A 22,024-nucleotide genomic window follows, 5' to 3' on the forward strand; every position below is an offset into this window, starting at 1 on the left:
ACAAGGTCTCAACCCGTGGCTTCTGGTTCAAATGCAATGATTTCTTTCTAAAGATATCCTTATACAGGGCATCAAGATGCAGGGGAGCCCTCTACCCCCAAATTGTTGTATATAACATAACATAAGATACTCCCTTGCACATCCTTCTCTCCGGAGATGAAATGAGAGAACAAATAACAAGTGACAGTAGTTCAAACAACCACTGAAGGTACAACATAAGAGCTTATATAGACTAGAACGGAGTTATGCCAAGAGCCCTGGCCTGCCAGTTCCCACTGGTACACTTAGGGACTATTACCTACTGTGGGTTAGCTCTCCCCTGCACAGTGCCTCTGGGTGGGATTATAGCTGGGCCCCTTACTTTCACTGGTGTCTTTCTTTTGCGTCTTGTTTGCCCTTGTCTTGTCTTTGTGACAGAGAATCCAGCTGATTTGAATTTCTCTCTCTGGACCTGTGGCTGTTGCTGGGAGATGGCAGATATTTATCACTGCTTCTATTATCAGCACTTGGCAGCACAAATGGGACCAACTGAGAAAGAAGGGCAGCCAGAAACTGCCCAGACTCGAATCTAAAAGACTGCTTCTCTTCACCCACTCTGCCCAATGGTGGGAGGTTGATTCATTTCAGTCCCCTTGCTGCAACAAGTTCAAATGGTGTCATGCCATCAAGTGGTTAATAATTCCTCCAGTTTGTGCAGCACTCAGCAAATTCTGAGAGAGTGCAGCTTGATTGTAACTCCTGATTGAAAGGCACAACTATGCTCATTCACCTGCTCTCTGATTCATCCCAGCTATGATCGTAGATTGTGTAACTTAAACCTTTGTATTTTTTTTCCCTTTAATACTCTTACGTAGGGCTGTGCAAAGCTTCGGGTGTTGATTTGATTCGGATGAGATTCGGCCCGATTCAGTGGCTGAATCTCCAAATCTGAATCGAACCAGGAGACCGGTTAAAAGGTCCAAATTGATTTGAAGCTGCCCGAATTGATTCAGAAAAGATTCAGAGAGTTTCAGCAATTCAGGCAGTCCCCACTGGCTGCAGCAGGGAGCTGGACCCGGACTCCTTGCTGGTAAGTAGGGGGCAGGGGAGGGGAGGCTGGAGGAGGGGACCATGGGGGGACCCCTGCCAGACTCCAGCCCCTCTGAGCACCACCAGACCCTCACCTGCTCTCCCAGTCCTGCCCCCCCCCCCATGGCTGCCCTGCCTGGCCCCAGCTCTTTAAAAAAAAGCCCCCAATCACTGGCTGCTGCCAGGCAGGGGGATGATCCCCACTGCACCCCACTGCCCCACACCACATGGAGGGCTCTGCCACAAGCCCCTTGACCTCTGCCTACTCTCCCAGCCCCGCCATGGCTGCCCTGCCTGCCCCAGCTCTCAGCCTTGAAAAAAAAAAAAGCCCTGACTCACTGGCTGCTGCAGCAGCTTCAGGGCTTCTGGGGGCTTGTGGCAGAGCCCCCCCATGCAGCACGGGGCAGTGGGGATCATCCCAGCCTGGCAGGAGCTGGTGAGTAGGGGATTTTTTTTTTTTTAAGAGCTGGGAGCTGGGAGAGTGGGCAGGGCAGCCATTGAGAGCGAGCAGGGGATGAGGCCTATTCAGACATTCGGCCAAATCAACTTGGGATGGTGATTTGAATCACCGAATCAAATCACTGTCCCCCAAATTGGCTGAATCTGAATCCAAAGCAAATACTAGCCGCTTCACACAGGCCTACTGTTACATTCTCCCTGGTTCCAGCCCTGAATCATGCTTTATCACTGAAAAGGGCACAAAAAAGTTCCCTTAAAATGACAAGAAAGTTCAAAAAAAGTGACAAGAAAGTTCCCTTAAAGCTGCAGACCTTGGATTGAGTGTACACTTTTTTGTAGCCCTGTGATTTGAGCCTGTTTTATTTCTGAAGCTAAACAGTGGTAGGCAGTGTTGTTACTTGGATGAAAGACTACAATAGACATCTACAGATTGCAGAATCTGTACCTGTAATCAGACTTCTAGCTAGGAAGAGAAAAGTAGGGTATAGAGGGGGAGAGGGCAAACAGTGCTGTCCAGCAGAGGTTTGGGAAAGGACAACACAGCTTTGTGCATTGCTGACTTTAAGCAAAAACACCACAAAAATCTGAGAACCACCTGCTTTTTACTGGGATATGGGGATGTGGAAGGGGACAGGGATAAGAAACAGTTCTAACCTACTTTGTCATGAAGTTTATAACCTAAGACACTAACATAAAATTTTGCTGTGTTCAGAGAGATACCAGTTGGAACCATTGACTGGTTCAGATGTGGTCGGTTTGCAGCATGCATGCTACAAGTGGCATAGGCAGCCTGTGTGTGTGGTATGCAATAGATTGGGGACGGGGAACAAACAGCACAGTGGCAGATAGGGCAGGGGGAAAAACGCAGCACACTAAATGGGGTAAGGAGTACAGGGAAGGAAGAAAGCAAAGCAACAGATTGGGTGAGAAATGAGATTGGAGTGGCATTTGGGGAGGGTGCTGGGCTAATTTGTGGCATACTGGCCAAAAAAGTTTGGCCCTACTTGTCTAGTTAACTTGCTCCTAGGTGCCCCTATAGCCCAGCACACAAGCAGCTGGAATGCCTGTTTCTCCTCCTTTTCCACTATTACTCCCCAGGAGATGACAGACAGTCACGGAGGACTCAACTAAGTAATGGAAGCAGGGCAGAGACTGGGTAAGTGCTCAGAGTGCTGCAGACACTCCAAGGGAGCAGCTTTAGGGGTGCTGAAGAAAAGGTGGTGCCCTGTCAAATCCTCAGTGTGACCTGGTAGCATTGCATACTGTTTAGGGACACTGTGCTATGGAAACGCATTTTATCTACAACATTTTGTCCACAGTGCCTACAGATCTCTTGTCTGTCTATTGAAGTGAGGGGCTGATTCTTCCTCTCTGGAGGCACTTTTACACGTGCTCCAGGGGTGGGGGGAGCCACTTTAATTAGAGTGGCTCCAAGAGCCACAAAGCACCGCATTGTCTCATGCATCAGCATCCCCACCCTTCAAAATGGCAGTGGGGGTGCTTGAACTAAAACTCGTCGATTAATCGAGTCTGCTCCAACGTGTTGTAATTACAGTACATTGGAGCAGCCTTAACGTACGTGTATAAGCACCCTAAATTTCAAGCCCCACCAGCCAAATGGCACAGTTGATGGCTAGATTTCCAGATCGATAAATACATTTCCAGCTCCACAGGCCAGATGGCATAATTGATGGATCCAGATGGCTAGATTTGGCCTGTGGGCTGTACATTTGACACTTCTGCCCTACTGTCACCCAGATGTCTGATCTGGCCTACGTCCCATATTTTATTAGCAGCTGGCTGATCCCTTGCTGCTGCTCCAGCATGAATAATGGATGATGCAGAAGATGGTTAATACAGAATACCCAGTGTCTCGACTCCCTTTGATGAAGAACAGCTGAACACAAAGGAAGGCTATACAAAACTGTGGGTGCAGAGTCAGCGTACAAGCATAGTCTCTACATGGCCTTGTGCAGATTCTGTAAAAGCGTAGTACTGGAAATCAATTTGGCCACCAGAGCAGCCAAGGTTATACACTTGTCTTCATGCAGTGCCCTTGAGCAATGTAAAAAGGGAGGCAATATCATGATAGTGTTGCATGGCACTTCTGTACACAAACAACATACACAAGGGGTTACTCTAGGTCCCAGCACATACTGCTCATAACAGCTTATCATCATCTTGTTCCCCATCAGCTGGTTCAGCTGTCCCTGCAATTGGGGTAGCCTGCATTTCATTGCCTTGCAGTACTATTTGGGAAGACTGACCACAGTTCCTTTGCCTGTTCTCTTTTGATGTGGCTGTCCCCCTCCAGTTCTCATTCTCTTCTCTTACAGTTCATTTTTCTGCTCAAGTTTCCTCAGGTGGTTGTATCTGTGACAGTAGCAGGGACCAGATCCAGCTCCATACTCACCGGGGTGATGACTGCTGGCATGCTCCGCAGGTGGCGGACTCCCAGTCAGTCCCACAGAAAAGCAATGAGCCCACGGGCCGACAACACACACTGCCATGCCACCATTCCCTAGGTGGGATGGGCAGCTGACAGGCAATGACCTCTCCACAGGCCCTCCCCCCAGGCCGGGGTAAAAGCCAGCACCTGGGCTCCAAAAGGACATGGGCCCCAACCCAAGAAGAGGACAGGCAGCCAGCTCAGATAGCACTTCCTAGGGCCTGGAAGCTGCAGGTGCAGAGGCTGATGTCCCCCTTTGGGCCTCTCAACACTTGGCAATGGCCACAAGACACACGAGGGCAGGCAGGGATTGGCCAGAACTACCTACATAAGACAGCACCAACCCCAGAAGAGGGGAAGCACCAGCATAGGCACTGACCCATGCCATGTCCCTCCACCAGAGCCAAGGACCTTGGATCAAGGACCAGCGTGACACTGACTCTCCCTAAAGAACCCTGACTGCTACTCAACTGCTGGAGGTCAGATATGTTTAGGGGCTCCATGGGGGTTTGTAATGCCCGTGGCTCCATATTACCCAAAGGGCTTGGCCCGGGACAGACCAGCTCGCTCGGTTTGGGTTCATAGCAGGGGCAAACCCTGAAGAATCCCAACTGCCTGGAGGAAAGTGGACAAGATATGCTGCTGGGCTGAGGCAAGGCCTGAAGCAGGCAATGATACCATTATTTAAGTTACTAGCCAATCGTCTGCCAGGAATGATGGTGGGGGTGAGAAAAGAGGGCAGAGATGGAGCCCCGTGCCCCACCCCCATCTGGACCTGCTCCCCCTTTACCTCCTGCTGCTTGGGGTTCAGGCCCACTCCCCACCACAGTGGCGGGGGGAGGGGAGGAGTGGGCCCAGGCCCGATGCGGGGGAGGACCAGGCCTGAGGGTGGGGAGAAGCTGGCCCACCATGGCAGGAGGAGCTGTGAGCCCAGACTCACCCAATGGCAGCAGGGGAGTGGGAGAAGTAGGTTCAGAGCTGACAGGGGGTGGGGAGGAGTGGGCCTGGGCCATAGGGGGGAGGTGGCTCGCTCCTCCTCTCCCTTGACTGCTGCCACGCTGCCATCACCTGCAAGGGATGGGACCCTCCATCCTCTGTTCCCACCATCATGGCAGCACTCCACTGCGCTGCCAGCTCCTGGTTGAATGGTTGTTCGTTCTCTGGCTGTTTGTCAGCCAATCAGGGTGCAAATAAAGCATAATGGACAGACAGACAGCTAGACTTAGGCTTTTATAATATTAGAATATTAGTTTATTCATTTTCTTATGTGGGCTGGACACCACTGACCACAGAAATGTATCTAGACCTCCAGGATCAGCCAATATATGCTGATCCCAGCCCACTCAGTTTCCTTCTGTCATGGACCCTTCTGCCTAACAGCAAAGCCAGACACCTAGTAAGACCGGGAATCTACTCCAACCACCAACAGAACACCCGAGTGGAAAGGGTGGGGTGTAGGGGATGTGGAGCCCCACGGGAGACTCTCAGACATCGGGACCCACACTGGTCTCAGCAAACCATATACCATCAAATACCACCTCCTGATACGCTTTTTCATGGTGGGCAAGATATGAAAATAGGGGAGTAGGACACCCGTTGAGCGTGTAGTACTCGGGCTCCACCCCAGTGTGGCCACTCAGCCTGGGCCCCTCTACAGTGACTCAGCCCCAGTTGTCTGAAATGAAAATAGCTTATATTGGCAAATTACAAGGATAGGAGAGAAAAATAAACCCTATTAAAATCAAATGCTTTGGAGGAAAGCTTTGCCTAGTCTGTTAAAATTGAGCTAAAAAATAACCTGAAACCCTTCAGAAGCGAAGAAATTTTCTTTTTTTTCCCTCATAGCCTGAACTTGTCTCTCCTCGCTTTTGACATAAGGACTATTTCCCCCCTTAAATCATGTGCTGCAGTGAAAGTTTCTGTTAGCTAAGCTCTTTCTCCATTTATAGGAGGCCTGGCTTTGTTCTAACCAAAAGCCAAGGAGCCAAAACTAAGTTATATAGGCCTCCAGCATCTTTTAGTTATGGTTTTTTGGCTGGCCAGGCTTTTGTAAATGACATGCATTTCTGTGTTCAGAGAGTGTGAATGAGTGCGTGCGTGCTGCGCGTGCGTACCTAGCCACATACAGTCAGTCCTCGGATTTACGATAAGACTTGGTTCTCAGGAACCAATTGTAAGTCAAAATGTTGCAACTCAGAACCGATTTTTCCATAGGAAACAATGTTAGGAATGGGGGATTGATTCCTGAACCAAAGCCCGATACCCTGTTTTCACCAAAAGTAACCCAGAATTTTGTACTCAATCAATTATAGATGAGTAATATAGCTACATTAATGTATTATATTGTAAATAGCAATCATATTGATTTGGAAGGACTTCTTTGGGGTGACTTTGCTGGATTTTTGAAGGGCTCTTGGTTGGATTTTTTGAAGGATTCTAGGCTGGAGTCTGCCTTCTTAAAGAAAGTGTCCAAGGAAGTTTGGACAGATGTTCTCCAGGGAGATGGGCAACACAGTGAATTTGTTTGCTGGCGTTGCGTCAGGTCAAGCATTGTAAAGTTGAAACTGACATCATAAAGTTGAAACAGGGTGTCGATTTATAAATACTGTAAGTGCAAAATGTTGTAACTTGAAATGTTGCAAGTCAAGGACTGTTTGTACATGTGCAGCCAGTGCATAGCATTTACAGTACAGGGGTAATGAACTCACTACCTATACATAATGCTAAAAAAGGTTACTTACAGGGCTGAACATATTGCCAGCTAAATTTAATGATAGAAATTATTAAAATAATTTTCCATTAATATTCAGATACTGTTAACTCTGTGTCACCCTATGCCTTATATACTGTGAAGTTATTGTGAGAACACACAATATGCAGTTACATCTACGGTATGCTAGACTTTATTTTATCCTAGTTTAATTTAGTTTTCAAAGATTGCTGAGTCTGAAAACAATTTGAACAAAACTTTACCTACCACGTACGTGTCTTTGCTACAACATGTACTTGGCCAGCGCGCTTGGCTTACGCTGGTATATCAAAAGCAATTAAGTGTATTCTTGGCAACCATCAATCCTCCGGGTCACGGTGTACACGCAAAAGGTCTATGCAATCATCATACCAAGACCTTCAGCACGTACACCTACGCAAGGGTATGGAGGAGTGGAAGCTGTCCTAGACCTACTGTTCCCCCTTTAGACCACTGAGACAGAGTCCCAAGGTCAGACTGAGTCCAGATGTTCAGTGCCTTGATGGTTGTAGCTTCTGCCAGAGTGCAACAAACAAGACCTGCTGCTAGGAGCTATCCCACAACAAGTAGCCTCACCACGTTGCCACCAAGCCTGCCATTTGGATGCGGTTTACCATCGTACCCAGGATCAAAGTGTATGTGTTTCTTTTAAAACTATGTGATGATGTTGTGATAGACTATCAAATCATTTAGGAAATCCAAGTATTAAATACCAGGGTGTAACAGGCAACCTAGAGCTCCTGTTACTTTAAGGAGAGAAGCTGCAGCAGATAGAACCTAGGCAGCTGAGTAGATGCTAGCTGCAAGTTGGGAAATGACAAAGAAACAATGTTGCCACGGTAGGAAGCTGCATATTAAGGAAAAGGGGAACAGATGTAGTCAGTCAAGGAAGTACTGCACAGAATAACCTGGCTGCATGTGCAGGCAGCTAGAAGCTGTGGGCTATAAATGCCTATCACAGAGTTAGCTACTGTGCAGTAGGATAGTATGACAGAGCCTAGTTTAGGCAATCAGGGTGCTACCAGAAGCAGTTGTCAGCTGCCAAGGAGACCAGGCCATCGGACCCTAATGAGAACCCCCTGCAATTAGCTGTGGACAGCCACTTGACAAGAAAGGGGCAGGGCTTAAAGAGGCATTTAAGCCCAGGGCCTGTGCCAGAGCAGGCAGTCTGGCCTTGGAGGTCACAGGCCAAAGAACTCTGCAGTAGGATGGCTGAGACTAAGAATAATACCCAAGACTCTGCTGCTCCTGAGAACTGGAAGCAAAGGCTGAAGTCTTGTAGGAACTCTGAGGACGAGTCCATTATGCAGCTGATTGGCTGAGCCTGCTTCCTTTGTCTCAAGTATCCCACCCTTGCAGGTCAGGTGACTAGCTCTCTCACCCGGGCAGTCTTAGGTCAGCTGAAAGCACCGGTTAGCAACCAATGGAGCTGCTTCTGGTGGGACCTTAGTGATGAGGTCATGATAGGGGATCAAAGCGGTCCCCAGGAAGGGCAGAGAGCAGCCATGATAAAGACACAAAGAGCAGCTGAACATCTGCAGCTTTCTCTCTCTCTTGAAACACATAGACACACTATGAACTGCCTGCCTCCAGAGAAAAGCTCTATCAGCCTCTGAATGATACTTGTGAGTAAGCTACTTGAAACCTGACTAAATATATAGCTTGCAGTAACACAGATGCGTGATCTAGGGCTACCCAGTCACGCTGTTTGCTCTAAGGTTATTTTGTAATACTTCTCTATCCTGCCCCCTTCCCCAAGCCTTCCCACTGTAACCAATAAAGTTCTTCACTGTACCAAATATGGTGGACTTGTTGGGATAGGCATGCCTTTGTGCCCCCCTTGGTCCAGCTGACTAAGAGAGGCTACTTTTTGTGCTTCAGGCTAGAGGAAGCACCCCAAGCTTTTACAGTGGGTCAAGCACCCTCAAGGACTACAAGGCCTGTGTACCCCAGGGGGCACAGGGCCCAGAAACAGTCTTGACCCCTGGGTGGTGGCGGCGGTACCCCCAGGCTTGCAGGTGTGCTCCAGGAAGGGGGTCAGCCAGATGTGAGGCATCCCCAGGGAGGCACTCAGAACTTGGCAGGTAGACGGGTACAGTGAGGTGGGTGGCTCAGCACAGGAGCACCCCCTACTGGCCTGCCACAAGGTCCATGATAAGAAATTTATTAATGGTGTCAGTTGTGGACCATACAAAAATGCTGGATCCATTTTTTCCCTTGATGTCAAAGTTTTCATCATTTGGCTCCTTTTCCACGCTCCAAAATGGCCTTGGCCTTGGCCTTGGCCGGGGGGTGTCACGGAGTTCTTCAAAATTTGTACTGAACTGAATGTAAGCAGTATTTTGTAGACTCCTAAAGCAGCTTGCTAACATCAAAGTTCAGGAGGAAGGATATGAGATACAACAGACAACCCTGGAACAGGAGTGGATCTGCAAGTACCTGTTATGAGTTTCATTTATTCTCAACTGAATGAAACAATCATGCTGGTATGAGCTCTCCTGCCCTGCACAGGGACACGATACTCAGTCGCTGAATAAATGAGGGCCAGCACTGATGTCCTAAGAACTTCAGCATTGCTTCCCCAACTTGCACCAGCCAGTTTTGGGATGATGTTATTACATGTGGCAAGCTTGTTCTTAGTTATTTGTAGCTGATGCCTGTAGGTGAGACTACAGTTGAGGTGGACTCCTAAATATTTGGGGTTGAGTTCATAGTTGACCAGTTTCCAACAAAAGCTGATTCTTAGTTGGGCACTCACCTGGGCACTAGTGAGATGAAAAAAGGAATAAATTGTTTTGTCAGGGCTGGACTTCAAATACTATTCATTAACTTAATCTAATTTTGCCAAATCATTACTGAGTGCAGTTTCAGTAATACTAGACTCAGAGTTCTGGGCTAGGATGGTGATATTTTCAGTGTAAATAAACTTCCTTGATTTTTTGTATGGGGAATATCATGTGTCTATCAATTGAAGAGAAAGGGTGCCAGAACAAAGCCCTGATAAAGGGCTTATGAGGCAAGCCACATGACGAGAGGTTGAAAGAAACAGGCACAGTCAGCTTGTGGAAAAGGTAATTTAAGAGATGTGATAGCAATTCTCAAAAGCTGAAGGCCTGCGTTAAGGAAGAGAGAGAACGTGAAAAAATGGTCTTCAGCCTATAGTGGATATCGGAGAGGACATCGTTCATTAGCAGAATGAGCAGAGCTCCATAACCAACTTAGTTATGGAAGAAAATCAAAGAGGCTGGGATAAGTTTACAGAAGAAAGGGTGACAGAAAAGTGTGTGATGTGTGGACTTGTCTGTTTTCCCCATGCTTCTGGGCTTTGCTTGTTGCAACATGGGGCTGGAAAGAATTTTCTCCCCATCCTGTTGCTACAGCTGTTAGGGTTTCTTTTCACATTTCTCAAAAGCATTAGGTATCAGCTGCAGCCAAACCGGGGGTGTGCCGATGCTTCTGCTGAAACTAAAGATTAGATTAGTACAGGCCAGAGTGTTTTGCCTTTCTCTGTAGCAGGGGCATGGTCTTCTTCCTGGGTTATCAAGTATATTTACTGTATTTCCCCAAATCCAAGACAACCCTAAATTTAAGGCAGTGCACCAATAATGGAGAGTTAAGCAGTTATGGGGAGAAGTGGGGGGTTTGCAGTTAGCCCCTGCCTCTTGTCCTCTCCACGGCCTTGATTCCCCCACCACCTCTTCCCCTCTGCCACCTTGGGCTCCCCACCCCTCCTTGCCCCGAATAGTTCCCGGTGACAGGCCACAAGTGCTACTGAGCAGCTTGCTGCTGTTCTCCTGGCTCAGCTGCAGTTGTTTCCCTTCTAGCTACCTAGAACGCTGCCCTACTGGCCTATTGCTCTGCAGTGTGTCCGATTTCCACTTTCTATATTGAGTCCATGAGTTTCCGTACCTAGGAGGCTGATGAAGTGCAGTTCATAGGCCCGGATCTGAAAAGTGGTTTGTACATTCAAACAAGCACCTAACCTCATCACCAGAACTGAAGCCAACTTCCTACAGCTCAAAACAGAAAACCTGCCAATTATCTCCAGTACCCCCACAAACTGCACACCAGAATCTGTCAAACACAACAATCCCCAACTACCTGTAGGGCACGTTCCTCACCAAAGAAACACTATGCCTCCAGTCTCTCAGGCCTGATTCTGAGGGGGAACAAGTTACAAACCACTTTTCACAGCCGGGCCTATGAACTTCACTTCATCAGTCTCCAAGGTACAGAAACTCATGGACTCAATATAGATAAGACAGTGAAATTTTGACACATTGCAACCTGCCAGATATGCGACTCCCCAGGTACCTCTGCACCTATGCTGCTACATCCCCCTTTCCCCCCCACCCCAGCCTGGGGTTGGAAGGGACCTCAGGGAAGGGTGACAGTCACTAGCCAGCTGCACATGTCAATAATGAGAGCACTCCTTCCCCCCCTCCTTCCCCTTACTTTACTTTCTCTTTCCCTGCAGGGAAGCCATTAAAGGTAAGCCCAGCTTCATAGTCAAAACTCAAAACGTTTCAAATTTTTTGAAACATTTCAACTTGTCCTGTTTTGTTCTGACCCTGTTTCAAGCCCCCCTGTTTTGTTTCAACTTTCCTGTTTCAAGGTGGAAACAGTGTCAAAACAAAACAGGCAGCAAAATTTCACACAGCCTTACTGATTACAACACCAGTGACAAACTCTTCAGGGCATGGACCGTGCTGTCTTTTGGCTGGGAAGCACATGTGCATTTATGAATGCTAATTAACAAGGAACTCATTATCCTACCAGTCATGGGGGAAGGCAATTTATTTAATGTTCCCGGATTTTATTATAAAGTCTTACTTAAACATTTGCCTATGCTTTGATTAATTTGATTACTGTTTGTGTTCAAGGGTATGCTTTAGCCATCATATTGCAAGTGAGACATTATCTAGTCCTTTTTCTAGCACTCCTCTGAGCAACAGCACCTTATATTTAATAGTTATCAGAGAAACAGGATGGAGACTAATGGGAACACTTCTGCCTCACTGGAACCAGGCCCTGCTCCTTTCTGGCAGCATCTATCACACTGAGCCATCCTCCAGTTTGAAAATGGCCTCCTAGGCACTCAAGAGACAGAGAGATGTGGGACGAGGAGGAAGAAAACAAAGGCAGGTTGAAGGACCAGCTGATGCTATAGTTGTAGTATAGTTAGAACAAACTATAGTTGTAGTATAGTTAGAACAATGTTCTGGGAAGTCAAAGAGATGCAAGTTCAAACCCCTTCCAGGTGAGGCTTACTAGCTGGGTCTCCTGCCTCTAGGGTGAGTACCCTGACCATTAAGTTCATAGGAATTAAAGATGGGAGAACTATCTTCTTCAAGCATCTGACGCTCACTAGTCATCAGCTTTAGGTAGACAGAATTGTGACTAAAATCCAGTCCACACCTGTACATAGCCATATAGCTGCCACTCCAGCATGTAACTGTGTGTGTGCAGTAGCTGTGTGGATGCGTACACAGTCACACTTTCCCTGGTTTACAAGGGTCTTTCCAACTGCAACATGAGAGAGAATCATTTTTGAAAAATTGGACAAGTGAATCATCAAAAAACAATTGCATTTTCCTATTTCTAAAAGTGTTTTCTTTTGTTTTATTGTAAAAGACAATTGCGGGGACTCTGACTAGTGTAGCCTCAAACATTTGTAAGTATTTTCAGGTTGCTAGTGTCCCTTTCATAGCTAATATTTAGCACAAGCAAATAACACGGACCAGGATCATTCTATGATAAAACCTATGAGTTCTTCCCTTCTAGTTCTCTCCAAGGTCTTACCTACAGACATCCTGCATGCCCTCCCAAACCTCCCCCTTGTCGTCCCTCTTTCCCCCCACGTTTTGGGTCCCAGTGCCTGCCTTTTTTCCTGGACATTTTGGGTGTACCTCCATGCATTTTCCATGAAGGAAGATCTTAGATGTGAAGAACACAAGCATGGCACATAATAGTAATGCAGTGTACAGGCGTTCTCTTTTTAATCCTAGTGCCTGCTGCAGATGTTAGTGCCCCTACTTCTTTGTCACTGGTCTGCTCTTTGTTGGGTTTTTTGCAGCTATCTAAGCTTCGCTTTCATTGAGAAAGGTAAGGATTTCTTAGGGTGACATCTTCTATTGGACCAACTATGTAGTTGGGATAAAGTTAAACATACTTTCAAATACAAGACCTGAGACCTGATGAAGAATATCTTGGACTACTGTATGCCTACCTACAGAGAGAGCAGTTTTACAGTTGATGAGATACAGCAGCAGCACACGGCTGGTGGGGGGGTGGAGCTACAGCGACCACCATGAGCCACAAAGCCTTGACAAATGCTCCCTTCAGGGTGCTGCACTCCTGCTTAGACACCAGGTGGCACTGCTCTGCTTTGTCTGTCCTACAACACTAGCTCCGGCTTCTTCCTATTGCATAGAATATCTCTGTATATCTACAGAATTGTAGAAAATCCTGTCTCCTATGAATTCTTCTTTCAAAACTCCGAAATTGCAGCGTTCAGCAAGAGTATAAACTGCAGTACTAACAAGATTCAGATGTTTCTCCTGTTTCCATATGCAATTTGTACCTTTCATATGTGACATTTTGTTTACCCATGAAAAGGGACATGGAAAGGCTCTTAGGGCACGTCCCCATGCGCAGGAACCTGTGTTACCCCGGGAACAAACAGCAGTGACACAATGTGTGCCCCTGCTACATCTCCCTGCTTTGGCATGTGGCACGTTGCCCCAGGTGGGCCTTACCTGGGGCCTTTGGGAGCTGCAGCCATGGTGATCCTGCCGCAGGGAGCCTGGCCAGCAGCCAGAATGTTGCTCCAGCGGGGCAGACACTGATTTTGGGTGGCATGTGCTGCCACCCCTCTTCTTTTAGGTACAGGTTTTTTTGACCCCAGGATCTCCCGAGTTTACCCCTCCCCCCTGCAAATTAGCAGCACGGGGAATGCCGTCATGTGCAGTGTGTGGCACCACAGACAGGTCTGCAGTGCCGCATACTGCATGTCCATGCTCATCTGGATGCGTCCTTATAATCTATATCCATTCTTTGCTGGTGTTTGTGACAGGCTTGTTGCTGCCATGGCGGTCATGACGCCCCTGTCGCTCCTGCCTGGCGCGCATGCTAATGCCACTCTCCCTACATTACTTGCCTATCACATCTTGTTCTTAAATATTATAGGATAATTCAGGGAGGCTGCCAACAGGCCTTAGAGTGAGCCCTAACCCCTGTAAGTTTCCCTTTAGTCTCCCCTGAGACCCCACTGGTCTCAGACCAGCCCTCAGGCTTGGTAAGTCCCTCTCAGCCTGACTAGGGCACCAAGAGCCTTAAGGGCAAACTGCGTGGATCCTTCATCGCCCCCACCCATGGCCCACACCTCGCGGAAATGCTCTTTGATCTTTCTCTTTATACACTCGGCCCCCTTTGGGCCCCCGGACCCCCCGCTTCCTTACTCAGTCTCCCTCAACACTGTCAGACCCTCGGTCCTCCACGCAGCCCCTCCTCCGGGCTCTCAGTCCTTCTAGTTTGGCTTGGCCCGCTCCGGGCTCATGTACCCTCTGGTCCAGCTCCACCTTTCCCTGGGCTCTTGAACCTTTGGGCTTGGATACCAGCCCTTTTCTAGACTCCTGGGCTCCTCGCTGGAGCCCATCTCAGTCTGAGGCTCCTGGGTTACTGGTCCTCTAAACAGGCCTTCAGCCTGCCCCAGCAGGGCTCAAGGCTAAACCATTGGGCTAACTCAAATAAACAAGAGACGTGGCCGCCCTTTGACAGATGCCTCTCCCCTCCAAGGGTTTGACAGAAAGGCCACTCACCTGCAAACCCAGTCTTTCTTAGCTCAAGGGCTTGCCTCAGTTTCCAGGCCTGCAGGGCTGTCCCGCAATACCCAGTCCATTCAGGAGCGCTGCAGCCACGAGATCCATACTTCTTGGTTGCTGAGGAGCCACAAGCCCAGAGCCTGCACCGCTCAGCTAGTCTGGCTCCAGCCTGAGCCTCTCCCAGTCAGGCGAGTCCCTCGCTAGCTCCCCTCTGGCACCTGCAGTTATAAAAGTGCAAGTGTCTAAAAGTGAGTGTAAAGTACTCACTTTTAGACACTTGCACTTTTGTAACTGAATACACCGAATGCAAGGTAGGTTAGGACAAGGTTTGACATTTTTTACATGACTCTTGACCTGCAGTGCCCTTTCCTGTACTATCTACTTGCTACACCCTCTGTTTGGATCATATCCTTATTGGTGAAGAAGCCCTGATTTCTACCTACTCCTTAAGCCATTACCACATTTGTGGGCTTTGTAAAGCAATGATGATAATGATGTTGATTCAGCTTTGGACTCACCCCTCACTCGACTGCACCCTCTTCTTTTCTCTTGTAGATTCATAGCCCTGCCCCTGAGCAAAAAGCTGGGTTTAAGGGACAAGATGAGAGTGAAAGCTCTGCCCAGTCCTGTACTGGATACATTCTACACTACCCACAGCAAGAACCCAAAAGAGGTGAGTCCTTTTTTCCCTTTCCTTATCACGCTTTTGGCCTTCCAAATCTGGGATCCTCTTAATCACTATAAAGCTAATTCAATTGAACTAAACTTTCTACCCTAAGTTTGCAAATCTAAAGTTTGGTAGCTCCATTTGGCTTTAGAGATGCAAGTTTATACCCAGCAGAACAAAGCACGTACTGTTCTCCTGGCATGAGCAGGAGCCTGGGAGGCCCAGCACCACCACAAATGTCACCAGAAGTGAATCCTATTTTTGTGCACATGTGAGGCCACTGTGTTGGTATTGATGCATTTATGACAAGTGAGAATCCATTAGACACTACATGCTGCCAGTTATTGTGACCTAGCATACACAGCCTGCTTGATAGCAACAGTTCTCCAGTGGTTCACTACTTTTCTGTGACATTTTTGAATTTGGGATTAGTCTTCCCGCTACATGTTAGTAGTCAGGGTCCTGGGCCACATCTCACACTCAAAAAGGGGCATCAGCAACTTTGTTTTTTTTAAAGTGGTGCCTAATTTTCTGTGAGAGATGAGCAGAGGATGCTGGGGCAGGGTTGTTATCCAAGGGCTGAGAACTAGTCCTTTGCATAGCAATGAATGAAGATCTGATGAAAGTGAGGATCTAATAACAATGCCTACAGCAATCAGGCACTATGCAGGATATCTATACTGTGCTCCCTCAGTCTATCAGCAACACCCTGATATTCTTCTCCTAGTTAATGTGGTCCTCTCCTACTTTACCTGGCTCCTCCAGAACTATACTTGACCTGGCCAGCTTACAACACAAGAACATTTAACCGTGCCATACTGAATCAGACCAATAGTCCATCTAGCCCAGTATTCTGCCCTCTCAGAGTGGCAGAACTGGATGCATTAGAGGAAGAGTATATGAACAGGGTATATCTAGAGCACTGGTGCCCAGTATTTTTGCCTGGAGGGCCAGACTGGCAGTGTCCAGTCCGCCTGTGGGCAAGATGCAGCAAGTGTTACCCATCTGGGGCACAACAGGCACCATCTGGCTGCACAGAGAAGGAAAGGGGGGCAGGCCAGCCTCAATGCAGCCCCACAGTGGAAAGGAGCTTGGTCTAGACCCATGAAAAGGAAGGGGGCATAGCCATTCACTGTGGGGGGAGGGCATAACCAGGCCCTGCAGGGGTGGAAAGGGGCTTGGCAAGGCCCCAATCCAGAAGTGGGAAGGAGGGGATGGGGGCATAGCTTGGTTCTGACTGGCCACACAGGGACTGGAGTTTGGGGATTTGGCAGGGGAGAGGATGGCCATATTGATGGCCACTGTTTTACCCCTGCCAATTTTCCTGACCTGTGGGGAGCTCCGTGGGCTAGACGAGATGACTCTGTGGGCCATATTTGGCCTGCAGGCCAGAGGTTGAGCATCCCTGATCTAGAGTGATCTATCCCCTGTTGTACTCTGCCTGGAATCCACCATCTTTGGTTTAGAGATGCCAGAGGATACATCCCTAACTGTTCTGTTAATTATTTACAAAATAACAAGTAACCAATAAATAAACACATTGATATACCAACTAATAATGGCCAACTATGAATGGCCTGGCTATCCATAAGTTTTGTCTGGTCTATTTTTGAACCTGGCTGTACTATCTGCCTCTACAGCCTCCTATGGCAATGAGTTTCACAAGTTAACTATGTGATGCATAACACACACACACTTTCTCTTGTTAGTTTTAAACCTGTCTCCTAGTGAATTACAGTGGGTGCCCCCTAGTTTTAGTATTCTGGGACTTGGTTCTCTAATCACTTTGTCTAGACCCTTCGTGATTTTATAGACCTCTGTCATATCCCCCCTCAGCCTTCTTGCCAAACTGAAGAGTCCTAGCTTTTTAAAATCCTTCCTGGTATGGCAGTTGCTTTGTATCCCTGATCATCTTGGTTGCCCATCTCTGTACCTTTTCTAGTTCTAAATCCTTTTTGAGATGTGGAGACAAGAGGAGAGCATAGTATTCAAGATGCAGACTTGTAGCAGGAACATGCCTCAGGTAGCAGTGACCCCCGCCGGGGAGCCACACGACTCCTGCTCCCTCTCTGGCTCCTTGGGGTACTCTCCCTTTTCCTTGCCTGCCATGCTTTGATGGAACTATTATGGTGTGAAGGGAGGCTGCCCCAGGGTCCCAGAGTAAGCTCTAGTTCACTCTAGCCAGCTGATACCTCTCATACTTGGCTGGCCTCAGTCTTGCCCTTTGGGCACTAAGTTATGGCTCTCCTGGCTGTGCTTCTCAACTCAGGTCCACTGCCCCAGACCTTGGCTTCTGGGCCCCAGCCCCATCTTGCATGTGTGCGCTCTGGGTACCTGGCCCTGTCTCATGATCAGGGCCAGCCCTCCAGGTCCCTGACTCTAGGCCAGGCTGCTCTTGCTGCCTCAGCCCTCTGGGTCCCTGACCTCAGGCCAGGCTGCCTGTCACAGAGTGCTCCACCAGGCACCCCTCCATGGCCTCCACACCTTCCCTGTAGTGGCAACCCAGTTCTCTGGCATCAAACTCAAAATATAACATAAACTCAGGCAAGCCGCTCCATGAACTAAAAGTCTTCCCCATTCTGGCTTAATGTTAAGTCATACCTCCCTTGCAGCCCTTTCATCCCAGCTCCCTTGGGTGGCTTGGTTTCCTGCTCATTTGTCTCCAGCAGCCCTTCTGTCTCTGGAGATCCCCTCCCTGCAGCATGCAGAGCTAAACTGCCTGTTCGGGTTTAGGCACAGGGCTTATGTGCTCCGAAGCTCCACCCCTTCCTGTCACATGGCTCCCCAGCCACATGGAGGTTTCCACTTGTGCTGATAGCCAGCCTGCCCTCCTCTGCTGCAGCAGCTAGCATCTCTCCCCTGTTAAAGTGACAGGGGTCTTGTCCCCCCTGTTACAGGGCTCACTATGGATTTGTATAGTGGCATGATGATATTTTCAATTTTGTTTTCAAGTTTCCAATATTTTCTGATGCCTAACTTTCTTTTGGTTGCTACGGCATATTGTTGATCTTTAAGAGAACTCTCTACAATGAATCCAAGGTCTATTTTCTGAGTTGCAACAGCTAGTTCACAATCAAGCACTGTGTGCTTATATTTTCCAGTTATTTTCTCTCGTGTGCATTACCTCACACTTATCGACATTGAAATTCATCTGCCTTTTTTTTTTCTTTTTTTTCTTTGCCCAGTCGCTTAGCTTGGTGAGATCTTTCTGCAGCTCTTCTCCCTCAGCTTGGGATCCGACTACCTGGAATAATTTAGTATCATAGAAAAGTTGGCCTAGAAGGGATCCTCAGAGGTCAACTAGTTCAACTGCCTGCCTGAGGCAGGATCAACTCTATCCAAACCACCCTATGCAAGTCCATTGTCTAATCTATTAGCAAAATGACATGGTCATCTCTGACACAACTACAAAACATAACAACCTAACTTGCCAAAGGTAAAACAGGGGGACTGTGGTGGCTAATGTCCTACTGCTGCAAAGATGGTTAAAATATGCTTGAGAGATCCCAGGAAGAGGACCACGCCTGCCTCTACAGAGGAAGGTAAACCCCCCAGAATCCATATCAGTTGGACCATGGGGTAAAATTCCTTCTTGACCCCAAATAAAGTCTGACCCTGACCATAGGGGCAAGACCCTCTAGCCAGGAACCTCCGGCTTTTAAGTCTCAGCAGAAGCACTGGCACACCCTAGTCAAAATCCCCAGTCCTGGCTGCAGCCAACAGCCAGTGTCTCAAAGAAAGGCAACCCCTCCTCACCCCCCACAACACGCAGCTGAAGGAGGGCAAAACAATCCTTCCTGGCCATACATGGCAGCCAGCAAAGCCCAGAAGCATGGGAAATACATACCCACAGTAGAATATAGGCATAGCTACACCTAGATCACCCCTGACCAATGCTTGTCCAACCTTTTCTAAAACACCTCCAGTAATGGAGAATCCACACCTCCCTTGGCAATCTGTGTCACTGCCTCACTGTTCTAACAGTGAAGACTTCTTTCCTGATATCCTATCTGAACCTACTTTGCTGCAACTTCAAGCCATTGGTCCGCATCTTGTTCTCCACAACAAAAAAGAAAAGATGTTCTCCAGTAGGAATATGGTATGTCTACCATTGATGAGACCCTGACTGGATTTTGCATCCAGTTTTGGAGTTCACATTTCAAAAAGGATGCCTAAAAAGGGTTCCGAGCATTATTTAAGGTCTGAAAAATCTCCCTGAGACTGAGAAGAGATTTAAGGAGTTCAGCCTATTTGATAGAGGGTGAAGAAGTGGCTTGATAAAGGTCAACAAGTCCTTACCTGGGGAAAAGGTTTCTGATAACCAAGAGACTTTAATTTAGAAAAAATAAATCAGAAAGATCCAGTGGCTGGAAGCTGAAGCTAGAGAAACTCGCACATAAAATAAGGGTAAATTTCTAATAATCAATGTGATTACAAGTTATTGGCTTGATGTAGGACTTAGTTCTCTGGCTTGGTTATGGAGAAGGCTGGACTGTAATTTCTCTTCTGGCATTCAGGTATGTGAGTCTAAATACTGCTTCTTTGCTTGTTCTCCAGCAAGAGTTGATCAGTTTGGCGAAGCAGTGTGACCTGCCAACCAAAAAGGTAGAGAGGTGGTTCCGATATCGGCGGAACCAGGACCGACCCAGTCTGTCTAAAAAGTTTTGTGAGGCCAGGTGAGTGATACATTCAGTGATCTTGAACCACTGAAACCTTCCAGCAGTGTTTGGGTTTTGCAGTCAAAGCATGGCCTCCCCAGCACCTTTACAGTTAAAGCTGGAATGTGCCTTCATGTGTTCTGCTTGCTTCTCCCATCTTCTGTCACTGAATCAATGAACCTCGCTGCCTTCAGCCAAAGGATCCTGCTTTGCTTTTTGATTTTCCCATTTATTCAAATAGGAACTTCTGTCCTGAAAAATCCCAGACAGCCGTATTTGTTTTTCTGCATGCTACATACTGACCTCCTGCTGCTGTTTCAGAAGTCCTCAAGTGGTCAGCCTGGTGATACCAGTCAGCTTACCCTCCTGTGAATTTCCTAGTTGATTCCTGATACTGAATCCTCACTGTAACACTGCTCTTTCACCCATCCATTCCCCCACCAAAAAAAAAAAATCACAAACACTGGACCACACCATCTGCTGGTATGATTTGCCCCAAGCTCCATGCAACCCAGCAGAGCCCATGGGGAAGGCTAGAGCTCTTGTTGGCCTGTTCCCTCCATGATACTGTGACAAACCTGAATGCATTTGTTTTTCTGGCCCAGAGGCTAATGCACTGTTTTCTGGCATGTCCTACCTCAGGCAGGCAGGCAGGGTCTGAGAGCTAATGCTGTTTTATACAACAGTGAATCTCTAGCACCATCCAGTGGCTGACATCAAGCCATATGTTTTGTGCATACGAAGAATAAAAAGATAATGAATCAGATAAAGGAGAAGACTTGGTAAAATCCCTATTTTTAGCCCCATTCCACTGAACCCAGCTAGCATGCTACATTACTGAATGACTGCTTTTGCCAGGGATGCATGGAAGTAAGCACAAACGTCCCATTAGTGCATCTCTGAACAGGGTCAAAGACAGGGAAGAGTCACACTGTGATTCCTAACGTTGCTGGCAAAATAAGCCCAAAAACACAGTGCCACCTCCATTCCCTCCCCAGAGAAGTTACACTGTATTAGCTGGTCTTTAAAGAAGAGAAAGCCCAGAAAAATGTCTTTAAGAAATGAGGGGGGACTGGGATAGAGGCAGCTTGACAGGTATTTAGTGTCTGTATCATTTGAATGAACTAATAAAAGGTACCTGCATCACTGCTATAGGTCATATGGCTTCTTAAAGAGCAGGGTGAAATCTTGTACAGGCTAAAATCAGTGGAAGTTTTACCGTGATCTTCAGGAAAGTCAGGAATTCTCTCTACAGCTAGGATTCAGGAGAGATGCCTTTGATTCTCAGTTCTCTGTCTGAATGTGTGGTTTGCTCTTCCATTTCGTTATGTAAAATATTTACAGGCTGAATTGTGAACCTCATGCCCTACCCTCAGTGTGGAGAACTAGAAGACAGTTTATCTACTCTGTCCACTTCCACTTCTCTGGTTTGGATAATCCTACCAAGAATATAAAACTCTTACCAGGCAGGTAACTTTGTAGAATATTCAAAGTAAAATGGACTGGTAGAATATGTAATGAAGAGATCCAAGATGCAAGTAGAATAGGAAATACATATGTTTGGGGCATCTTTTAAAAATGCCCAATTACGGATTTCTAAGCAACAATTCTTTCAGAAGCCCCAGAATAAGACAGAGAGGCTGACCTAGAGGCACTCTCTAGAGCAGGGGTGGCCAGCCGGTGTGGTATAGGCAGCATCTGTGCTTGGCATTCCACAGATTGGAGAGGGAACAGGGAGCACAGTGCAGGTACTGCAGGGAGCAGACAGCAGAGCAACAGATAAGGCAGGGCAAGAAGATCGAACTGGCACTTGAAGAGAATATGCAACTTACCTTGTGGTACACCTGCCAAAAAGTGTGCCCCCCACTGCTCTAGAGTACAGGGAAGGCTGAAGCACTGTTAGTATATCTGAATGTAGGTGACCCAAGAAAATGAGCCCAGAAGAGGGAAAAACGATGTTGTTTGACTTCTGCCAGATGTACCTCCTGATGTGGAAAGGATCGTGATCACTGATGATTATGATGGTGACCTGAGTGATCTTAGACAAGTCCTTGTGCCTCAGTTGCCTCTTCTGTATGCTGAAGCCATGCTTTTTTACTTCCAATTGTGGTTGAACAATTACTGTTTGTAAAGTGCATTGAGATCTTTGAA

At 47.5% G+C, this 22,024-nt stretch overlaps 1 protein-coding gene across 1 annotated transcript in view; it reads left to right on the forward strand.

Moving 5' to 3' along the window:
- CERS4 (ceramide synthase 4) overlaps positions 1-22,024 on the forward strand; it is an 86,528-nt gene that overhangs the window by 36,738 nt on the left and 27,766 nt on the right. Inside the window, exons 3-4 of the mRNA XM_006277576.4 lie at positions 15,104-15,221; positions 19,773-19,891. Coding sequence (XP_006277638.1) covers positions 15,104-15,221; positions 19,773-19,891 — 237 coding nt within the window. The remainder of the gene's footprint in view (positions 1-15,103; positions 15,222-19,772; positions 19,892-22,024) is intronic.

The sequence above is a fragment of the Alligator mississippiensis genome, chromosome 16 (genome assembly GCF_030867095.1).
Source record: "Alligator mississippiensis isolate rAllMis1 chromosome 16, rAllMis1, whole genome shotgun sequence".
NCBI lineage: Eukaryota > Metazoa > Chordata > Crocodylia > Alligatoridae > Alligator > Alligator mississippiensis.